Genomic DNA, 17,337 nt, shown 5'->3' on the forward strand with positions numbered 1-17,337 from the left:
GTTGACTATTTCAGTCCCTTTTCTACACAACCTGATGTAAAGTAGGCGAACAAAACTAATTACCTCCATATTGGTACGCAAACTTCTGGAGTGCCACGATGTTTTCAAGTTTTGTATGAGTGAACGTTGGTATGCTAGAGCTAGAGAGTAATTGAAATTCAATTTGCGCTACAGTGGTTCTATCTATCAGCGGTGTTTTCTGAGATAACTCGACCAATGAAAATATCCCGCTTCCAAATAAAGGGGTTGAAGAGTATTACGTCAGACTTGGGGAACTAGAAAACAACAGAGTTTGAATGGAAATAAAAAAATATTCATTCATGTCCTTCTGTCTCGTTTTACACTTTCACATCCTAACACAGCACTAATTAAGCAGGCTTCTTCGACTAGAACATAAATGAAATGTACATGAGATATCTCGACGGTATGAAATATAATTAGGCAATAAAACCACTATGGCTTCGCAATTGCACATATTCCAAGTATACTTGGCTTTGGTGACGAATAATTTTGATATATTTGAAAATGAGGTATTTTGCCGCTTTCTGGCCCGGGAAACCGAGACTTCCACAGGTTTGTATACAACAGGGGATCTCAAACTTTTTAAGTTACACCCCCTTTTCAGAATTTGTCAGGTCACGCGCCCCATCTCAAAAATAACCAGATAACAATAAGCTACAAATAACAGATAGTAAGGCGAGTTTATTCAAAAAACACTTTGAAAATACATGTACATAATAAAGGAATGTAAACAATAAAGAAATTTAGATATCCAAAATAAGGCGGGCAAGATCAAATCTAACAAATATTTTTATTTTTAATTAGCCTCACTCCCTCTGAAAATATTTTCTACGGCCCACTGCTTGAGAACCACTGGTGTACAATGTCAATCATCTGCGACAAAAAATTTACAATTTTTTTTACAGCATTGAATGGGCGTAGAAGCGACGCTATGAATATATTGTCATTATTATATTTGTCTATTCTCGTCGTGAAATGTATTAAAGGTCTTGTGAATATCTAATACGCTTCCCACGTATCTTCTCCCACTCCGATTAGCCGTATTTATCTTTCGGTTAAATATTAACCAAGATTTTGCGCCTTTCAAATCTCACCCATTAAGCAATGATCCGCCCACGTCTGACGATACAACGAGTGCAGAGCCGTGAGTGTGTAGCACAGTATATACCCTGGGTATTCGCATGAATGATGCAAAAAGTTCTGTTAATTTGGGCAGCTATTTCATCCTTTAATTGTAAGTATAAATTTTTTTTATAAACATATCAAGTTGTCTGTCTGTGTCTACTACGCACGAGAATATTGTGTTAGAATGAATGTTTTTTTACATACATCGTGACGCATGTAGGATTTTATTTAATACATCACAATTAATACCTTTATTCATTCGTTTGGAAGAATAGAAAGAATATTGCTTATGAACATACCTATTTTTATTTCACATTATCCAGCTACCATTACATAGTTAAAACATGATTTGGGATCTATACCAATTATATCAGATGAATTATGAATAAAATCAAAAATATAGGGTGTAAGACACCTTGAAAATATTTTTCCCAATTTATCCACTGATGCCCATAATTCAAGTTCCGAAAGTGAAAATGGCTCACTGAATTTCAGTTTATGTCAGCTAATAATGGTTGCTACTTTTATCTTCAATCACGGATAGAAAAACTGATATATATGAAATATTTCCTAGAAATGCTAAACATTAGGTATATAGGTTCTGTAGTAGTTTTACATCTATATTTTCCCAAATTTTTCCATTGTACAAGTATTTACTAACTGTAGTCCATTTTGCCACTAACACTTCTGCTAAAATGCACCCACTCAGTAAATTATAGTACTGATAAGAAATTTTTCCCAATTAGTGATTTGACTTTTGAATGCTCATATCAGTTTTTAATTTCTATTGCAACAGTGGTGAATCAAGCAGCATGTGAACTTCAATTGGATTTTGAACATATAGTATATGGAGTTCAGGACAAAGAAGTCATATTAAAATGTGGGATTATTTCAGATTTAGACATTAAACAAGTAATATGGTGAGCATGAGACATATATTTGTGTGAATTACAGTATATTAATCCAGATGAGATATCCACCAAATTTGAAAAATTTAAGTTTTTCCAATCTCACATCAAGGGGAACTTGTTTGGAGCTTTGTTCGGAATGCAGAGTGCTAATATTTACAATTGATTTCCATTCTTGAAAGTTTTCATGATATTGATCTTTTTACTAACATTATAGAGATCTCCTTAACAATCATTGATTTGCTTTCATTGCTATGTCTGTCAGAAGATTCATGACAATAAATTGAGTGGGTCTAGTCCAGAGGTTCTCAAGTGTTTTGGGCTGTGCCTCCTTTGAGCTCTTTTATTAAAACTTCGTCTATTTTATATATTTTTCTGTTGTAAAAGGATATTTGATATACTACTATGGTATCATAAAACAAATACATTGGGCATACTTCCTTAATTTAGTAGGAGGGTGGTTATCAGTGGTTAACATGATATATGACATGCTGATCTTTTATCATGTTTCCACAATATTGGAATAGCTATTTATATATTACAAATTACCAATGAATTCAATATATTTTTATGTCATGATGACTAATAGACATATGGTATTGTCTATGGTGTTTAATTTAAAGGTCGATGTTACTCTTATTCTTTTGTGATAAAAAATATATATGTAAAAATTTTGTATATCCCGATAATCATTATATTGTAAAATTGATTCGTTTCTCCAGCATCCATCTTATACTCAAAATAAGATTTTGAAATGAATCTAATAATACAAGAAAAAAATAACTTTTTTTTATTATAAAGGTATAAAGAGAATGAGTATGATCGTACCCGCCCTGATACAATATATTACTATGAACCAGCGATTTCAATTGATAGACCAACAATGGTATGTCTTGATGTTATGAATTTTAATATTATAGTTACAATAGTGTTATTTATTATTGTAATATGGCTTTAATCTTTAGTAAATTATCATAAATACTATTGTTTACTATAAAATCAAGCCAAGTTTATTTTATTCAACCAGTAAAAACAATTTCATGCAATACAATATTCAAATAAGAGATAATTCTACAAGCTGGTTGGAACCAAATGTGGTTATCGAGCAGCGACACTCGAGGTTCTAATATTAATAGGTAGGTAATTCAATTATATATTTTTATTATTCATTTGCTTTTCCGATTTTTACTCAGAATCGTGCAAGTCGCTCAGCAAATGGAACATCACTCACAATTTACCCTCTCATGTTAGCTGATGAAGGAAGGTATCGGTGCCGTGTTCAAGTATGGCAAAGCAATTCAACAATGTCCATACCTGAAGAAAAGAGTGCTACTATGAAACTTGTTGTTTATGGTAAGTTTGCAAAATATTTATAGGGAAGCATCATATTGAATTCATCAATGATCCTGTACAACAGTGATTCCCAGCCGGGGTCTCGTGGCCCATTAAGAGGGTCACAGTGCGGTCTGATTTCACAGAGGGGCCAGAAGTGCTATAAGCCTCCGAAACGGGCCACAAAAACCTCGGTTGAGGACCACAGGGAAAAGTACCACGTTCGAAGGAGCTGCCAATCCGCTTAAGACTGGTTCTCAGCCAGTGGGTCATGGCCCACTGCTGGGCCACAAAAATATTTTCAAGTGGGCCACAGACCTATTAAAAATTTCTAGAGTTGTCGATAAAGTTAGTTAAATTTGATGGTAGTATCAATGGATGATGCAGTTTTTTGTTACAGGGTAGTGATTTCCACTTAAATGGTATTAAACTGGAAGTGCCGATTTTCGCAGAAAGAATTCTATGTTTTTCTTGAAGTTTTTCTCCCGCATGAAAATGTTAGTGGGCCACAGAATTTTTTTGAAACAAAAATGGGCCACGAAAGAAAACAGGTTGAGACCCATTGATTAAATAAACGGTCTGCACCACGTTTTTTAAATTGTTGGTTTTCGGAATTCTGTATCTAGAAGCATCTTTCGTTATTCAGAGCAATGTTTATACAGAAAGACGTTTCATAACTTGGAAGTTTGTATTCGGGGTCTCTCAATAGTGGAGGTTCTACTATATTTCATAATTTTCAGGAATGGGATCTCCTGTTTGCAGAATATGTACATTGTTGGGATTTGTGCTATCTTCCTTTTTGTTTGTCTTCAATCAATTTGATATTAAGTCGATACCATGTAGCTTTCATGGCCAAATCAACAATCCAGTATTAGATGTATAATAAATCTAAAATTCGCTATTTTTCTGGGTTTTAGTCCACCTAATCCATAATTCACTCATGCTATACTGAATACAGTTTGTGATTTTTTTTATTTCAGTACCTCCACAAAGAGAACAACTGAGCACATTTTCAGCACAAAAGAACATCACACTCACCTGTAAAGCATTTAATGCAAAACCAGCAGCACAGATAATGTGGTTAAAAACAACACCGCAAGGAGAATCCCAACAACTGTTTTCACAAGTAATTGCAAATGATATTTATGCACCAGAATGTTTTTATCTGAATTTCCCACTATCATTATTACCTTGAATGGAGTGTTTTTCATGTATTTAGCAAGACAATAAGGGCTATTTAATCATGTGACGAATCATCAAATTACCAGTACAGACTGTGTATGAAAAAGGCTATTCAGTTTATTCTTCCAGCTGCATAAGCTTGCATGATGGAGGAAATCAATCTGCTTATGCCAGTCAATCAGTATCTAGTTAACAAATGATCGCTTTCAATGTTGATGTTTTGAATGTGTGGTTGGATGCAAGACCTCTTTATTATTTGTTCTTAAAAAATCTGTTGACCGTTTCAATTTTTGCTTACTGGTATTTCTCCAAGGCAATCTAATCGTGATGAATTCAGTTTTTTGTATAAATTATTTTTAATGAAGATTTATTATAACATTCTAATCTCTTACGAAATTGGGCATTCAGATGCATTTTTACACAGTAATATGTCTGAATTATTTATATTACAGAACCATGGATAAACTTTTAACACGTTTTCACAATCATCTCAGTCTTTGTTCTTCTCGTTTGTTACATTCCATAAATAATAGCAATTGAGCTCAAAGAAAATTTAATTTATGCTGTGATATAGTGAATTTTTATAATTAATTTGCAATATGGATAATATATATAAGGCATTTTGTGTTGAAAACTATAAAAAATTTTTGATATGTTTCACAGAAATTTGTCACAAAATCACATGATGAGCTTTCGGATTCAACAGGACATCTCTATTATATGTTGTCCAAAAAGGATAATTCTGTCAGACTGTCGTGTGTTATTATGCATCCAGAAACTAACACAACTGTCTATAAAAATGTTACAATGGGTAAGAAAATGAGATTATTTTTTACCAATATTTGTATCAGAATCTCATTAACTATTTTCATTGTATTTTCAGTGTCGCCTGTTATACAAAATGCAGTAGATATTCTGGTAGACAGGCTCGGAGGGGAAATTACATGTATGTATTTTGTAATACACCATATTTGATGTATTTTGTTAGTATTAGTAACTTTCAAATAGTCATTTTTATCAATGACTACATTGTTATTATTTGTAGATTGTGCACTGGCCGATTACTAATTCATCTACCATCCACGCTGGCATTAGGTGGTCATAAACTATGTCTAAGCTTTGTTATCTGTTTGCCCCTGCCAAAGAAGATACATGCGAATTGTATAGTATCATATCCATCAATTAAACCAAGATATATCAACCAACTTTACTGTTCCAGAAATATTCCTCATATACAAATCTTGTCATGTCATATTTTCAGACTCCTCTGTAATAAATCAAGATGATGAGGATTCTGCCGCAAGTTTTGTTAAAATTACGGCAGATCCAGGTTTAGAAATTAACTACAATTCTTCAGTAACTTTATCAGCTTCTGCTCCAGGAGTTTTCCCACAACCCAGGTTTGTTGGCATAATCTTGATATATTAATCATCAATGCTGGACGGACGTCTTTGAATTTCAAGATTAGTCAAGTCAAAACTCACAAATTATCTGCGTCTCGAGTCAATCACTCAGTTCAGTCTAACTCAGTGGTTCCCAACATCAACTCAAATTGAAAAAAAAAATTTTTTTTTCAAAATCTCATTACTTCAGAATATGCTCACATCTTAAATGGCATTTGGTGCTTTTGTGGCCGCAAATTTAACAAATTGATATAAATTAATCATTTTTATATGACGTTTATTTCTCAGAAACTACAAAACAGTGAGGTAGCTGCACTCGTTTGCCATCAGCGAGTTTCTGAAATTGTGGCGAGGCTTTATTTGAGCAAATACCAAGCTTTTTTCTCCCTCAGTCATATACAATCACTTTTGAGCAACACTTTAACACCAAATATAAAATACCAATAAATATCAGCAACTACATTCATTCGTGCAAAAAACAACTACCCACATAGATTTCCAGGCAACCCAGTTTTGGGTCGCAACCCATATGTTGGGAAACGCTAGTCTAACTGACAGTAGGTAATGCTGAGTCAGAGTCATTCCATATTTGTCACTTGGAGTATTGGTTAAATGATGACTCAAGTCCAACTCAAGTAGAGTCAATGAATCGTGCATCCCTAACACTTAATCATACAAATTTATCATAATATAAACAACTCTCCACATGACATTGTTTATTATATTTCTAGTTTTGTGTGGTGGACAGGCGATCAAGCCGCTTATTCTGGATCTGAGCTTTACATTCCGCATGTTGATAGAAATCAAATATATTATGTTCTGGCACAGAATCCTGTTGGAAGAGTTCTCCTGTCAGTTCCACTCACAATTGTGGATACAGGTGTGATATTTCTCTTTAGATTATTATCATGCTGAATCCAGAATTTCAGCTGAATCCAGAATTTCAAAAAAAACCTTATAATAGTGAGTCATTTGATACATACCTTTATTATCATATTTCGCCAAAACCTGTAGGGTCACATTTTGGCCAGAACAGCCATAGACCACTTATAACACTATCGCCCTTGAGTGGTGCATACCATATATGTACACACCCTTTAAACTTGACCATTCCCGCGTTTTATAGTATGTGGTATCATCACTCAATGGTATTGTACATTCATCCAAATTCTTAATTTTATTACTATATTCATATGCATTGTGTTTCATGTTGTGTTGTGTCTCTATTTATAGATGTTGTTTTGTCTAACAAACTCCTTTGAACAAACAGTTTTGTACACTCCACCCATATCCCTGTTACCGCATCCACCCACCCTCCTCGCACAACTGCCTGTATAAAGGACCATATTGTACATATTTGATTTACCCTATTATAATTTATATAAATCAAAGGGGTGTATGCCGCACATCTGTGTTTTAGGCCAATATGGTCTTGTGCATACATCCCGTCTTCAGTATTTATAAGTACTTACTCTTTTATATTGCTTTTACGAGACGAATAAACATACATACATACATACATCATGAAATTAAAAACTCTAGTATAACTGATTCAGGCTAACATGGCTTGTTCAAACATACAGTATAGTAGTCTTAAAATTGAGATAAAAATTGTCTTTGACCTTGAATCTATCATTTCTTACAGTAGATGCAAACGTATGTGTGGACATTGTAATTGCAATAAAATGACAACCTTGGGTGTATATTGCCTGATCAGATTGCTCTTGTAACTTGTTCTGTTCATCAATAGATACTACTCATCGCACATTTAAAACATTGAAAATGAAAGATTGGGTTGCTTTGCTCTACATATTAGCATAATATATAATAAGACTGCAATACTTTTTATTGAAAGGTTTCTGATATTTTTCAGAAAACGTTGAAGGCAATTCCAACACTACCAATACAAAAGGTAATTATTTATTAGGTAAATTTTTGACTTCACTTTCAATCTATACTAGTTCTCCTATATGTAAGCCTCTCATGCTAACTCTTCCAAATAGCTTGTGGATTGAGTATTAATTATGTAATATTCTTTTCCTCAAGATGATAATAAAACTCCTGAAGATACAATGAATGGGGGATTGATTGCTGCTTGTATCATTGCGGCAATGGTGTTCCTGCTCTTGGTTGGTCTCACCATCTGGTACTGCACTTGTAGAAATCCACCGAATGAAGGAATACCGAATGTACGAAAGAAAAAAGATAGTAAGTGATCTGGTTAAAAAATAATGAGCTCTTATAATGATATCGAAAGAAATATTGAAAATTTGTTGTGTTGAGTCCATAAGTCAATCCTCAAAGCTTATTAGAGAGTGCCTGAATGAACCAATAAGAGTTCATCCAAGTATAGGTCATATACGAGTATACATAACTAAGTTGAAAAAGACTGTGGTATTCAAACAACCTATGTACAGCATCTTGGGTAACTCAGCTGCTAAAGAAATACTCACATTTATCCTTCTATTTGCAATCTAAAAAACAGATAGATGACTGCACCGCAAACAAAATTTGCGGTAGGCTATACGCTCAATATAGCGCTAGGGTTTGAGCTCACCTATGCTATTATTATGCTACTCCTGCTGTTTCTTGCATTAATATGAAGTGGCTCAGGTTTCATATCAATGCATATTCTCTGGTACCTCTCACACAATTAATGTGCATGCAGTTTTTGATAAACCAGTGGATGATTTTTCAATCAGTTATTCTTACACTATTTACATGCAGACTCGCATGTTTGAAACTTCTTTCCTCAATCATGGTTTGGTATATACATTAAGCAGTTAAATTAATTTCAGGTAAAAGACACATAGAGGAGGAAGATGCATTTATGTCGTAAGTATTTTTATGGATTGCTTTAAAAAGTATCAGTGGCTTAAAATTAGAGCTGATTATTATTATTAAATATGAGCTTGCATTAGTCATGAAAGTATTCACCAGATGTTTGTATCTTATGGTGAAGACGATTAAGAAGGGAATTCATAATTGAGAAAAGGAATTCATTTTTTGTAATATCACGATGCCAGTTAATGAAAATTACATTAGGATTGAATTTTACCTCTATAAATAAAATCGAAATCACTAAATATTTTATAACGTTATTTAATTTTACAGACATCATCAGAAACCCTTGATGAGGACAACGTCAACCCAAACACTTGAGGTTGGTTGAAGTTTTTAAAATTGGAAAATCAAATTTTGTAATAATCAATTATTTTTGTGTTCCATTCATAACTAACACGGACATTTGAAAGTCCCATTGTTTGTTATAAAACGACGTTCAGCAATAAAAAAAATATTGTAATACAGATTTAAGATGTCATATACATTTTTGAACCATGGTAGTTGAGTATTATTAATGGAGTGTTGCTATAAACAGAGATGGCCAACTTTTCTACGAAATGGGTCACACATTATATTTTTTCACTAATATGTGTCCTAGTTTTAAAAATTATCCGCAGCAGTATCTTTCTGCAAGCCATATAATCCTGGGTTGGTTCTACACATTCATACGGTGCTTTTAGTTAGATTAAATTATGGCCTTGATTATTAAAGATATTAGTTTTCATTTTGCAATAATTCTTAAATTTGCGAATTACCTAAAACATGTGGTGGGTCACCAAGTGGTGAGAGGTTTGCCATTCCTGTCACAGAGAAATACTTAACCTTGGATAAACCATGAGTTGCACATTTTAATTTAAAATCAATCTGGCACCTTTCAATTAATGCTTTTCAGCGTTCTCGTCAGAACTTAAACCAATCATCGGGAGGAAGAATTCGAACTTCTGCATGCTGAGCTTGCTTGAGCGTAATTCACAATAATTTATAATAATTATAACTTTCTTACATGTGATGTGGAAGGTAAAATCAAAAATTGTAATTCACCGAGTTGTTAATCATTACTTAAGTTCAAATTCATCTCCTTGGATAATCATTCGCAATTAAGTTATTTCATATCTCTTTTTCATAGTTTATATATAATGTCATTTTTCCAATAATGTGAATTATTGAAAATCATTGTTTTTATTTCCGCATATTTCTTCCTGCTGACATCACACATCAGGGTAAACGGCAAAACCAAAAAAGAGAGTCACAAAGGTTTGCAACACCAGACGACAGCCCAGTCGTGAGTAAACCACTGAAAAGTGATAAAACTCATACACCTCCTCCAGAATATGCAACTAAACCACGACCAATGGAAAAGCATCTTCAGGAGTATGACGAGAGTGCTTCCTTTGTCGGAGACTATGGTTCCAACGTAGGGTTAGAGAGCAACCCAAGTGTTGAGAATCTACATAGTGCACTGGAGGAAGACTCTCACTCGGAGGAAAGTGTTCCTGATTCTGAAGATAGCACGAGTGTAAAAGTACCTCATCGCAGAGAAGATGTAGTTTGAAACTGTGTTTTCGAAAAGCTGATTCAATGCAGAATTTTTAAGCATTTTTGCTTTGACAATCCCATGACTTTGAAATATCATGCACATATTATGTCGGATTGTTTTCACATCTTTAATTGTAGTGTGTAATATTGATTTTGTGCTCAGTATATAATTTATTTCAATGTGCCAATTCTGCTTTTAGGTAGTTAATGCTTTGTATATTCACCTATTACATGTGGATTCCACGCTTTTAATTCTGCCATATGCTTACTGTGTTGCTGAGTATAATGCAATATATGTTATATTTGCATAGACCTGTTTTGTGCAGTTTAAAAAATAACTTGCTTAGTGATTGGCACATCACACACTGTATAAGTATTAGAAGGGATTGTTGGATGGAAAAGGGATTATTGAACAGTAACTGACATGGACAGGTATCCGGATGAGGGGTCATGGTTTGCCATATAATTGAGGCATTTTGCCTCTTCCCTGTGATAATTATGAAAATCCTATCCATCTGATGCATTTCACAATAACTATTATATGATAAAATCCAGAATTTCACCTTAACAGTATTCTTTAACCTCTTTTCACCACGACCCACCTCGGGTAACTAAAATTTAATGATCCAAAAAATAATGCTAAAATCGAATCTTGTCTCTATTTCGATGATGGTGCACCTCCGTACTGCTTCTAAATTTGATTGAATTAATTTTAGTAACACGAGTTTAGAGAGCCCTGGCCCAGAGTGCATTGCCTTAGCTAATCTTGCAAAATGATATGGTCCCTTTAGTATCAACAACACGATGCAAAAGAGATAAATTTTTAATATGAATCAATATGAAAAAAAGTAAAACAAAATACAAACGCAATACATATTCTGCATGCTTTCAATGTTGTAAAAGATAATCTTAAAGATCTCAAAAATGGCACTCGTATAATCATTGCATTTCCAACATCATAATAGTGGTCGTAACTTCGCCCCCGCGAACATCACCCTTTTCTACGATGTCACTATCATATGGGGCTGCGAGGGGAAGCTGCCAAACAAGATAGAAGTACTTTTGCGCCAACAGAAGATTTTAAAAACGTATAAGGTGAGAGTGTTAGATTGGATATCGATTTCTGGATACGGACAGACATAACACTTTAGGCAAATTGTAAGTTCAAAAGTTTGATTCATGACAAATTTGGCGGTTCGTGTATTATGAGACTAATTATCTGAAGTTGAACGTTATAAATGGAGAATTTGAGTTGCCTGGTTTTGATATTTCATATTTTTGAGACCACTGTAGGTAGATCCCCAATCCATGGTATACACCTTGTTCGAAAATCCCATGCAATTCGGCTTTCATCCTTAACTGCAGTGGGCAGATGATTTGTGGTTACATATCACAACCCAGCTATTGTTGTTCCCATGCTTAAGACTGAACCATCACTCTGATTTGATTTGCCTTCTTTGCTAGAAAGTTTTGAACTTTTTACTTTTGAAGCTTTAGATCCATCTTTTGAATTTTTATTTGATTTGACCGATTTCTGTGCTGCGCGCTTTCGACTTTTAGTCGAGCCTTTCGTTCCTGATATCAATGGATGTTCCTCGTCGCTTCCTGCATCTTGAAGCCTTACGTTAACGATTTTTTGTTTGTCTTGATCTTCTTTACCATTCTTCTGTGGTGTTGGCGGGTTGGTTGGATCATTGGCAGGAAGAAGAACACTTTCCTCTGGTTCTTCAACGTCTGGAGATATTGGAAGATACTCAAGGACATCTTCTGCCACGTCTTCTTCATCACTACTAAGAAACACACCGATTGGTTGTACAGTGGTGACGTCAATTATTTCATCACTTTCCTCATGAGCGTTTGACTTGGTGCCTTCCTCAGATTTATCTTCATCATCATCGTCAAATTCGGATTCTCGTTCATCATATTCCACATTTTCATCTAATTCTGAAAAATCCGGAGCAAAAGCACTCCAATTTTCCACCTGATTTTGAGACCATACCGACACCACACCGCTTGATATGGAACAAAGAATTGGGCGAACTGGGTGCCAAACGACATCAAGAAGTTGTTCTCCTCTAGTTCCCTGTAATATTTTGACCAAATTACCCATGCTTTTCTCCCAAATGTATAATTGATGCTGTTTTGCAGATCCAGCGCATATGAACTCACCATCACCCGAAAAACAGCATTTTTTCCATGGTGTCTTATTAACAAGATCTTGTAATTTTTGAATAGCATCAGGTTCTCCTCCCTTTCCACACATCAGAACTTCTTTACTATCATAAACTCTTATAATTCTATCAGCAGTGTTGACGAGAAAACAACTTCCTTTTCTTGCAAATTCTATTTGTTTGATTGCAATATTTGATGTGCCTTGTGTGACACGAAATGAAGCAATTATCTTCAAAGTTTTCACTGATACAACGCCAACTCTTCCTCTAGCATTTCCTGTGAAAATATTGATACCACGTCGATCAAAAGATGCCACTATGTTACTATCAGAGTCATCTAGCATTGGAATGACTTTGTGTTCACCTTCTCCTGTTAGTAATACTGGAGAATGCTTCAGTGGACAAACGAGAATAAGTGATTCATCGCGAGGATCAAATTGCACTCGCATGATTGGGGAAGGGAATCTGTACATATGTAAACATTCTCCTGATAAGACATCCCACACACATACAAGATTATCTGTTGCTGCAGAAAGTAGTTTTCGGCCATTGCGAGACCAGTTGAGTGAACATACTGGATGTACATGTGCATTATATACTTTCGCAATTCCTCTTGTTAAAAAATCCCACACAACAATTCTACCATCATTACATCCAACAGCAAGCAATGTTCCATGGCGGTTAAAACTTGATGTTACAGCCATAGATCCCGTGTCTAAGGTTCCATCGCTCTCCTCTGGATAGTTCTGTCCAAATGACTCAAGAAGTTCAAGATTCATTTTATGATTTAATGAATGTCTATATATATCTGGGAAATAGCTGAGAAAGATAGTAGTACTCCAACAAAGTTAAATAGCAATGAACAGTATCATAACATGTCACTCATACAGAAAGCAACTTCACATTTGTCATGAAGAACACATATTTTTAAGCAAGGAACATGCATAACAAAAATAGATCAAAGTCCATATGTTCCCTCGCAGTCAAAAATAACCAGGATACCAGTTCTTATTAATAGGGTTATGCAACAGTTATTATTAAAACCTATTTGAATACATTTTCAGCGGTAATACTTTTTCGAGCACATTCCTTAATTCTTATCAACACTAAAATCAGATTATCTTATTGCTATTAGTGTCCTAATCTACAGAATCCTGCATATGAAAGATGTCTGCTTTGTGAGTCAGACGACTCATTAATATAACTTTACAACTGCTAACATTGCCATTCGAAAAATAAATCAAATGGTCTATCATTTGAGTAAAATTGACTACCAACATAAAGTTCAAGCTAGGGAGGCAAGAAGACTTTTCACAAGTCAACATGTGATAAACACATCCATAAGAGTCTTATTTTTCTCAAATAGAGTAAAATGTGAGAATAACATATCATTCTCCTTAATACAGATAGATTCCTGAAACGAAAAAAGGATCAAAATAAAATTGGTGTCAGACACAATTCTTTGGGGTACAAGTCTAACAGGATAGTCCAAGAGTAATGACAACATAAATAAGTCACAAAACTAAAAATATCCAATTAAAGCAAATTATTGCTTTGTTGCATAGCAATGAATTACATAAAAATGATCACTTATTTGTGTTCTCCCATTAAATCTAACACCTAGTTATTTCTTTTTTCTGCTACGTTTTGAAGTTTTTCCATCCTCTAATGGTAGAGAATGACCAGTTTGTTTTAAATGCTGAAATAGTTTATTACGAGAATGAAACACTCTATTGCATTTTCCACAACCCAGTGATTCAGAGTTCGGTGTATCTTTATTAGTGTTAGATTGAGTCTGTTTTTGTCTTTTATTTTTATTCTTCTTCGTATTAGGTTCCTTTGAAGCATTATCCGAGTTTTGCGTATTTACAGTATTCGATTCTGTTGTGGAATTATCATCATCTTTTATTAAACTACCGTCATTTTTATCCACACCATCAAAGTTTTCTTTCGTGTCTTCAACAGCAGCTGGAGAGTCATTAGCGGTTTCATCATTCAAAATTGGTTCATCTGGTGATGACATTTTATCTTCGAAATCCTCAACTTTAAAAGGGTTGGATGACATCATGTTGCTCAATAGTTTTTCTTGTTGTTTTCTCTGCTTTTTCTGTTTCTTCGAAAGCTTATTGGATTCAATTTTATCATTAGAATCGTCGTTAATTTCTTCATTCCTTCCATTCAATGTTTCCTCATCAATCTCGTCTTCCATTACTTCATTCTCTTCTTCATTTTTCATTTCTTGTTGGAGGCGATTTACATTCTCACGATGTTTTTTCGATTTTTTATGATTACGCAATCCCATTTCTGATTTGAAGAGTTTATTACAAGCGACACAAAACAACTCATCTTTGTACTCTTCTTCTTCCTCTCCTTGAGAGTCTTCTTCTGAAGATGAAAACCCAAATTCGTGTTTCATCATTCCTTCTAATTCCGCCACTCTTTCATGATGTTTCATTATTTCTTCTCTATTTGATTCATCATAAAGTGCAGCTTCTTTCACCCTTTCATGTATAGCGGAGGCACGTCTCTCCTCAGCCTTGCGAGCTTGTTCCATCGCAACTTTTTCTAATTCTACTTTGTGAGCTTTCACACGTGGATCTCGTTTTCTTACAAATGCCACTAATTCCCTAACTAGTTCATTTCGTACTTTTTTGTGCTTATCACGCTCCTTTTTATTTTCTTTCTCAATAATTCGAGCAACTCGTCGATTTGGAGCCTCTTTTACATCATACTGATTAACCCACACAAAAGACATGGAAGTTGAATAAGCTTGCCATGAAGAATAGAAGTTGTGTACAACATCATCATAATCACTATTATCGTCTCCAAACAGAGGCATATCTTCATTATCTGAATCGTCAGATCGAAAAGGTTCATCTTCTGAATTGATTTTTATGAAAACGTCACGATATACTGAATAGAAGCCATTATCATCATCACCAAATCCTTTATAGGCAGACGGAGTGAAATAGTCAAATAAATCGATTGAGTTGTTTTTATAATTTTCATACTTTTTACGATGAAGTATTTCTTCTCTATGTCGATCATACCAAGCCCTCTCCTGGGGGTCAGATAATACATCATAAGCAGCTTGAACAAGTCGAAAACGTTCAGTTGCTTCTTCAAGTGAATCAGGATTTTTGTCTGGGTGATATTTCAATGCTGCCTTTCTGTAAGCTTTCTTTATAACGTCATCATCAGCGTCTAAGTCAATCCCTAATATCTTGTAGTGACATTCCATTATCAATTTTATATTTGGTACCGGTATAGAATATACTAAATACTGAAAACTTATTTGAAAAACATGTCTATTAGCCAAGTTAGTTCTGCAGTTATTTTTAGTGCTCATACAATCAATCAATAGGATGATATATTTAGCATGCTTAGATGAAAATGATAAGTTGAGACATCCTTTGCGCGTCGAGTACCGGTACCGTACCGTACCGTACCTGGTACGGTACCGGTATGCCTTCCGACATATTATAAGCACGTTTTCTTGTCACTTTGTTACCATTTGCACAGTAGGTATTGTAACCAAACACATTTAATTTAATATATTTAACCTTACTATTGAAGTTGTTATTATAAACAGCCACCTTTCCATCTCCCATTACAAGAAGAGCCTCCGTACAGTTGCAGGCTAACCCGTTAACCGCCGTCGCATGGCGAGTGGTCCATGGCGAGTTAGCCTCCACCCCACTAAACTACCTACAGACAGTATGTCGGTACCGGTTCATCCCATTCCAGCATTTAGTCTCAGCCATCATTAACAAATGTACTGCTGTACCGGTACGGTACCGTATGCTAGTTAAACTTTTCTTCGTGAATGGTACATATTATAGTATTACTGTTAACCGATATATTAGTCCTTGCTGTTAACATACGGGCTCAGTTTCAATGAGGTTAAAGGTCAGATTATATTTACGTACATGATTTACTGGTAGATATTATACAACAGGGTGCATATATTGCCTACATTCACGATCATTGCTATACATAACCAATTCATTTATACTCATTTAAAACAGCAAAAAGCGTCATTGAAGGTTCTCCAGAGCATCGGCTTTATTGTTAACTATCGTTAAATGTGTAATCAGCAAGAAGCAACGACTAACATACCAAGAAGTCAACGGTGACATAAAAAGCTCAGATACTTCCTTCACTCAGACGCATTTTCAGGCCACAGACAAAATATGTTCAGGCACACTAGTAGACATTTGGCATTGTTTTGCGTTGTTGCCAGTCTTATTTGTAAAGCTGGGATTTCGCGACTGAATTTGCAATTTCATTTCACAGTCCCGGGTCATTTGGGGATTATAAAAATGTTAAAAACTTGGCATTGGCGCGTTAATAAAAACACATAAACGCTGTTATTGTGATTTAAACCGTAGTAGTATATATTTACGTTTAAACGTAGAAGTATATATTCACGTTTAAACTGATGTATGGTGCTACATAGTTTAAGGCGCTTCATGGAAATTTTCTAGGTACTCTGATTACTTTATCTAGATTTGTAAAGCAAAGCTTTCTGCATCACAGCAAACTACTGGGACTGACGCAGAACTCGTCAACATGGAAAACTCGACACAGAAGATTTGCCTGTCTGCGATGGTAGACGAGTTTTTGATGTCTAACTCAAATTGACTGGTGGGTTAATAATGGAATGGGAATTTATCTGTGGTGGTAGAGACGGGAACAATGATTTCAACGCGAAACGCTGTGGGTGAATACTGTCGAAGGGCCTAGCGTGATTTGGATAAATTTGTATTGTCTGAAAATGTAGCATTTCATGCAGTTCTTACTTGAACAGGATAA

At 34.8% G+C, this 17,337-nt stretch overlaps 3 protein-coding genes across 5 annotated transcripts; 1 reads left to right on the forward strand and 2 right to left on the reverse strand.

Annotated features, from left to right (window-relative positions):
* The first annotated feature begins 850 nt into the window (after positions 1-850).
* LOC120327297 (uncharacterized) lies at positions 851-11,009 on the forward strand. Of its 3 annotated transcripts, none has more exons than XR_005567515.2 (15): positions 851-1,255; positions 1,943-2,066; positions 2,856-2,940; positions 3,248-3,407; positions 4,367-4,512; positions 5,232-5,379; positions 5,452-5,514; positions 5,830-5,968; positions 6,703-6,851; positions 7,845-7,883; positions 8,018-8,179; positions 8,770-8,806; positions 9,086-9,134; positions 9,708-9,832; positions 10,035-10,173. XR_005567515.2 is itself a non-coding variant. In XM_039393751.2 (15 exons), the coding sequence occupies exons 1-14, from the start codon at positions 1,207-1,209 to the stop codon at positions 9,765-9,767; spliced, it is 1,410 nt and encodes a 469-aa protein (XP_039249685.2). In that variant the 5' UTR covers positions 851-1,206; the 3' UTR covers positions 9,768-9,779; positions 10,035-10,175. The 3 variants fall into 3 exon arrangements, 2 of the variants coding, with proteins under 2 accessions (XP_039249685.2, XP_039249683.2); XM_039393751.2 differs by having other exon boundaries at positions 9,708-9,779; positions 10,035-10,175; XM_039393749.2 differs by lacking the exon at positions 9,708-9,832 and having other exon boundaries at positions 852-1,255; positions 10,035-11,009.
* A 149-nt stretch (positions 11,010-11,158) lies between these two features.
* On the reverse strand, positions 11,159-14,125 carry LOC120327298 (retinoblastoma-binding protein 5 homolog). The gene has a single exon (XM_039393752.2). The coding sequence runs from the start codon at positions 13,299-13,301 to the stop codon at positions 11,742-11,744; it is 1,560 nt and encodes a 519-aa protein (XP_039249686.1). The 5' UTR covers positions 13,302-14,125; the 3' UTR covers positions 11,159-11,741.
* On the reverse strand, positions 13,342-15,911 carry LOC120327296 (dnaJ homolog subfamily C member 21-like). Its single transcript, XM_039393748.2, has one exon. The coding sequence runs from the start codon at positions 15,869-15,871 to the stop codon at positions 14,147-14,149; it is 1,725 nt and encodes a 574-aa protein (XP_039249682.2). The 5' UTR covers positions 15,872-15,911; the 3' UTR covers positions 13,342-14,146.
* Positions 15,912-17,337: the final 1,426 nt, after the last annotated feature.

The sequence above is a fragment of the Styela clava genome, chromosome 4 (assembly GCF_964204865.1).
Source record: "Styela clava chromosome 4, kaStyClav1.hap1.2, whole genome shotgun sequence".
Classification (NCBI taxonomy): domain Eukaryota; kingdom Metazoa; phylum Chordata; class Ascidiacea; order Stolidobranchia; family Styelidae; genus Styela; species Styela clava.

Coding starts and splice junctions, on each gene's coding strand:
- LOC120327297 (XM_039393749.2), top strand. CDS start 1,207: ATGATGCAAAAAGTTCTGTTAATTTGGGCAGCTATTTCATCCTTTAAT. Junction 4,513..5,231: donor CCCAACAACTGTTTTCACAA/GTAATTGCAAAT, acceptor TATGTTTCACAG/AAATTTGTCACAAAATCACA. Junction 5,380..5,451: donor CTATAAAAATGTTACAATGG/GTAAGAAAATGA, acceptor TTGTATTTTCAG/TGTCGCCTGTTATACAAAAT.
- LOC120327298 (XM_039393752.2), bottom strand. CDS start 13,301: ATGAATCTTGAACTTCTTGAGTCATTTGGACAGAACTATCCAGAGGAG.
- LOC120327296 (XM_039393748.2), bottom strand. CDS start 15,871: ATGAGCACTAAAAATAACTGCAGAACTAACTTGGCTAATAGACATGTT.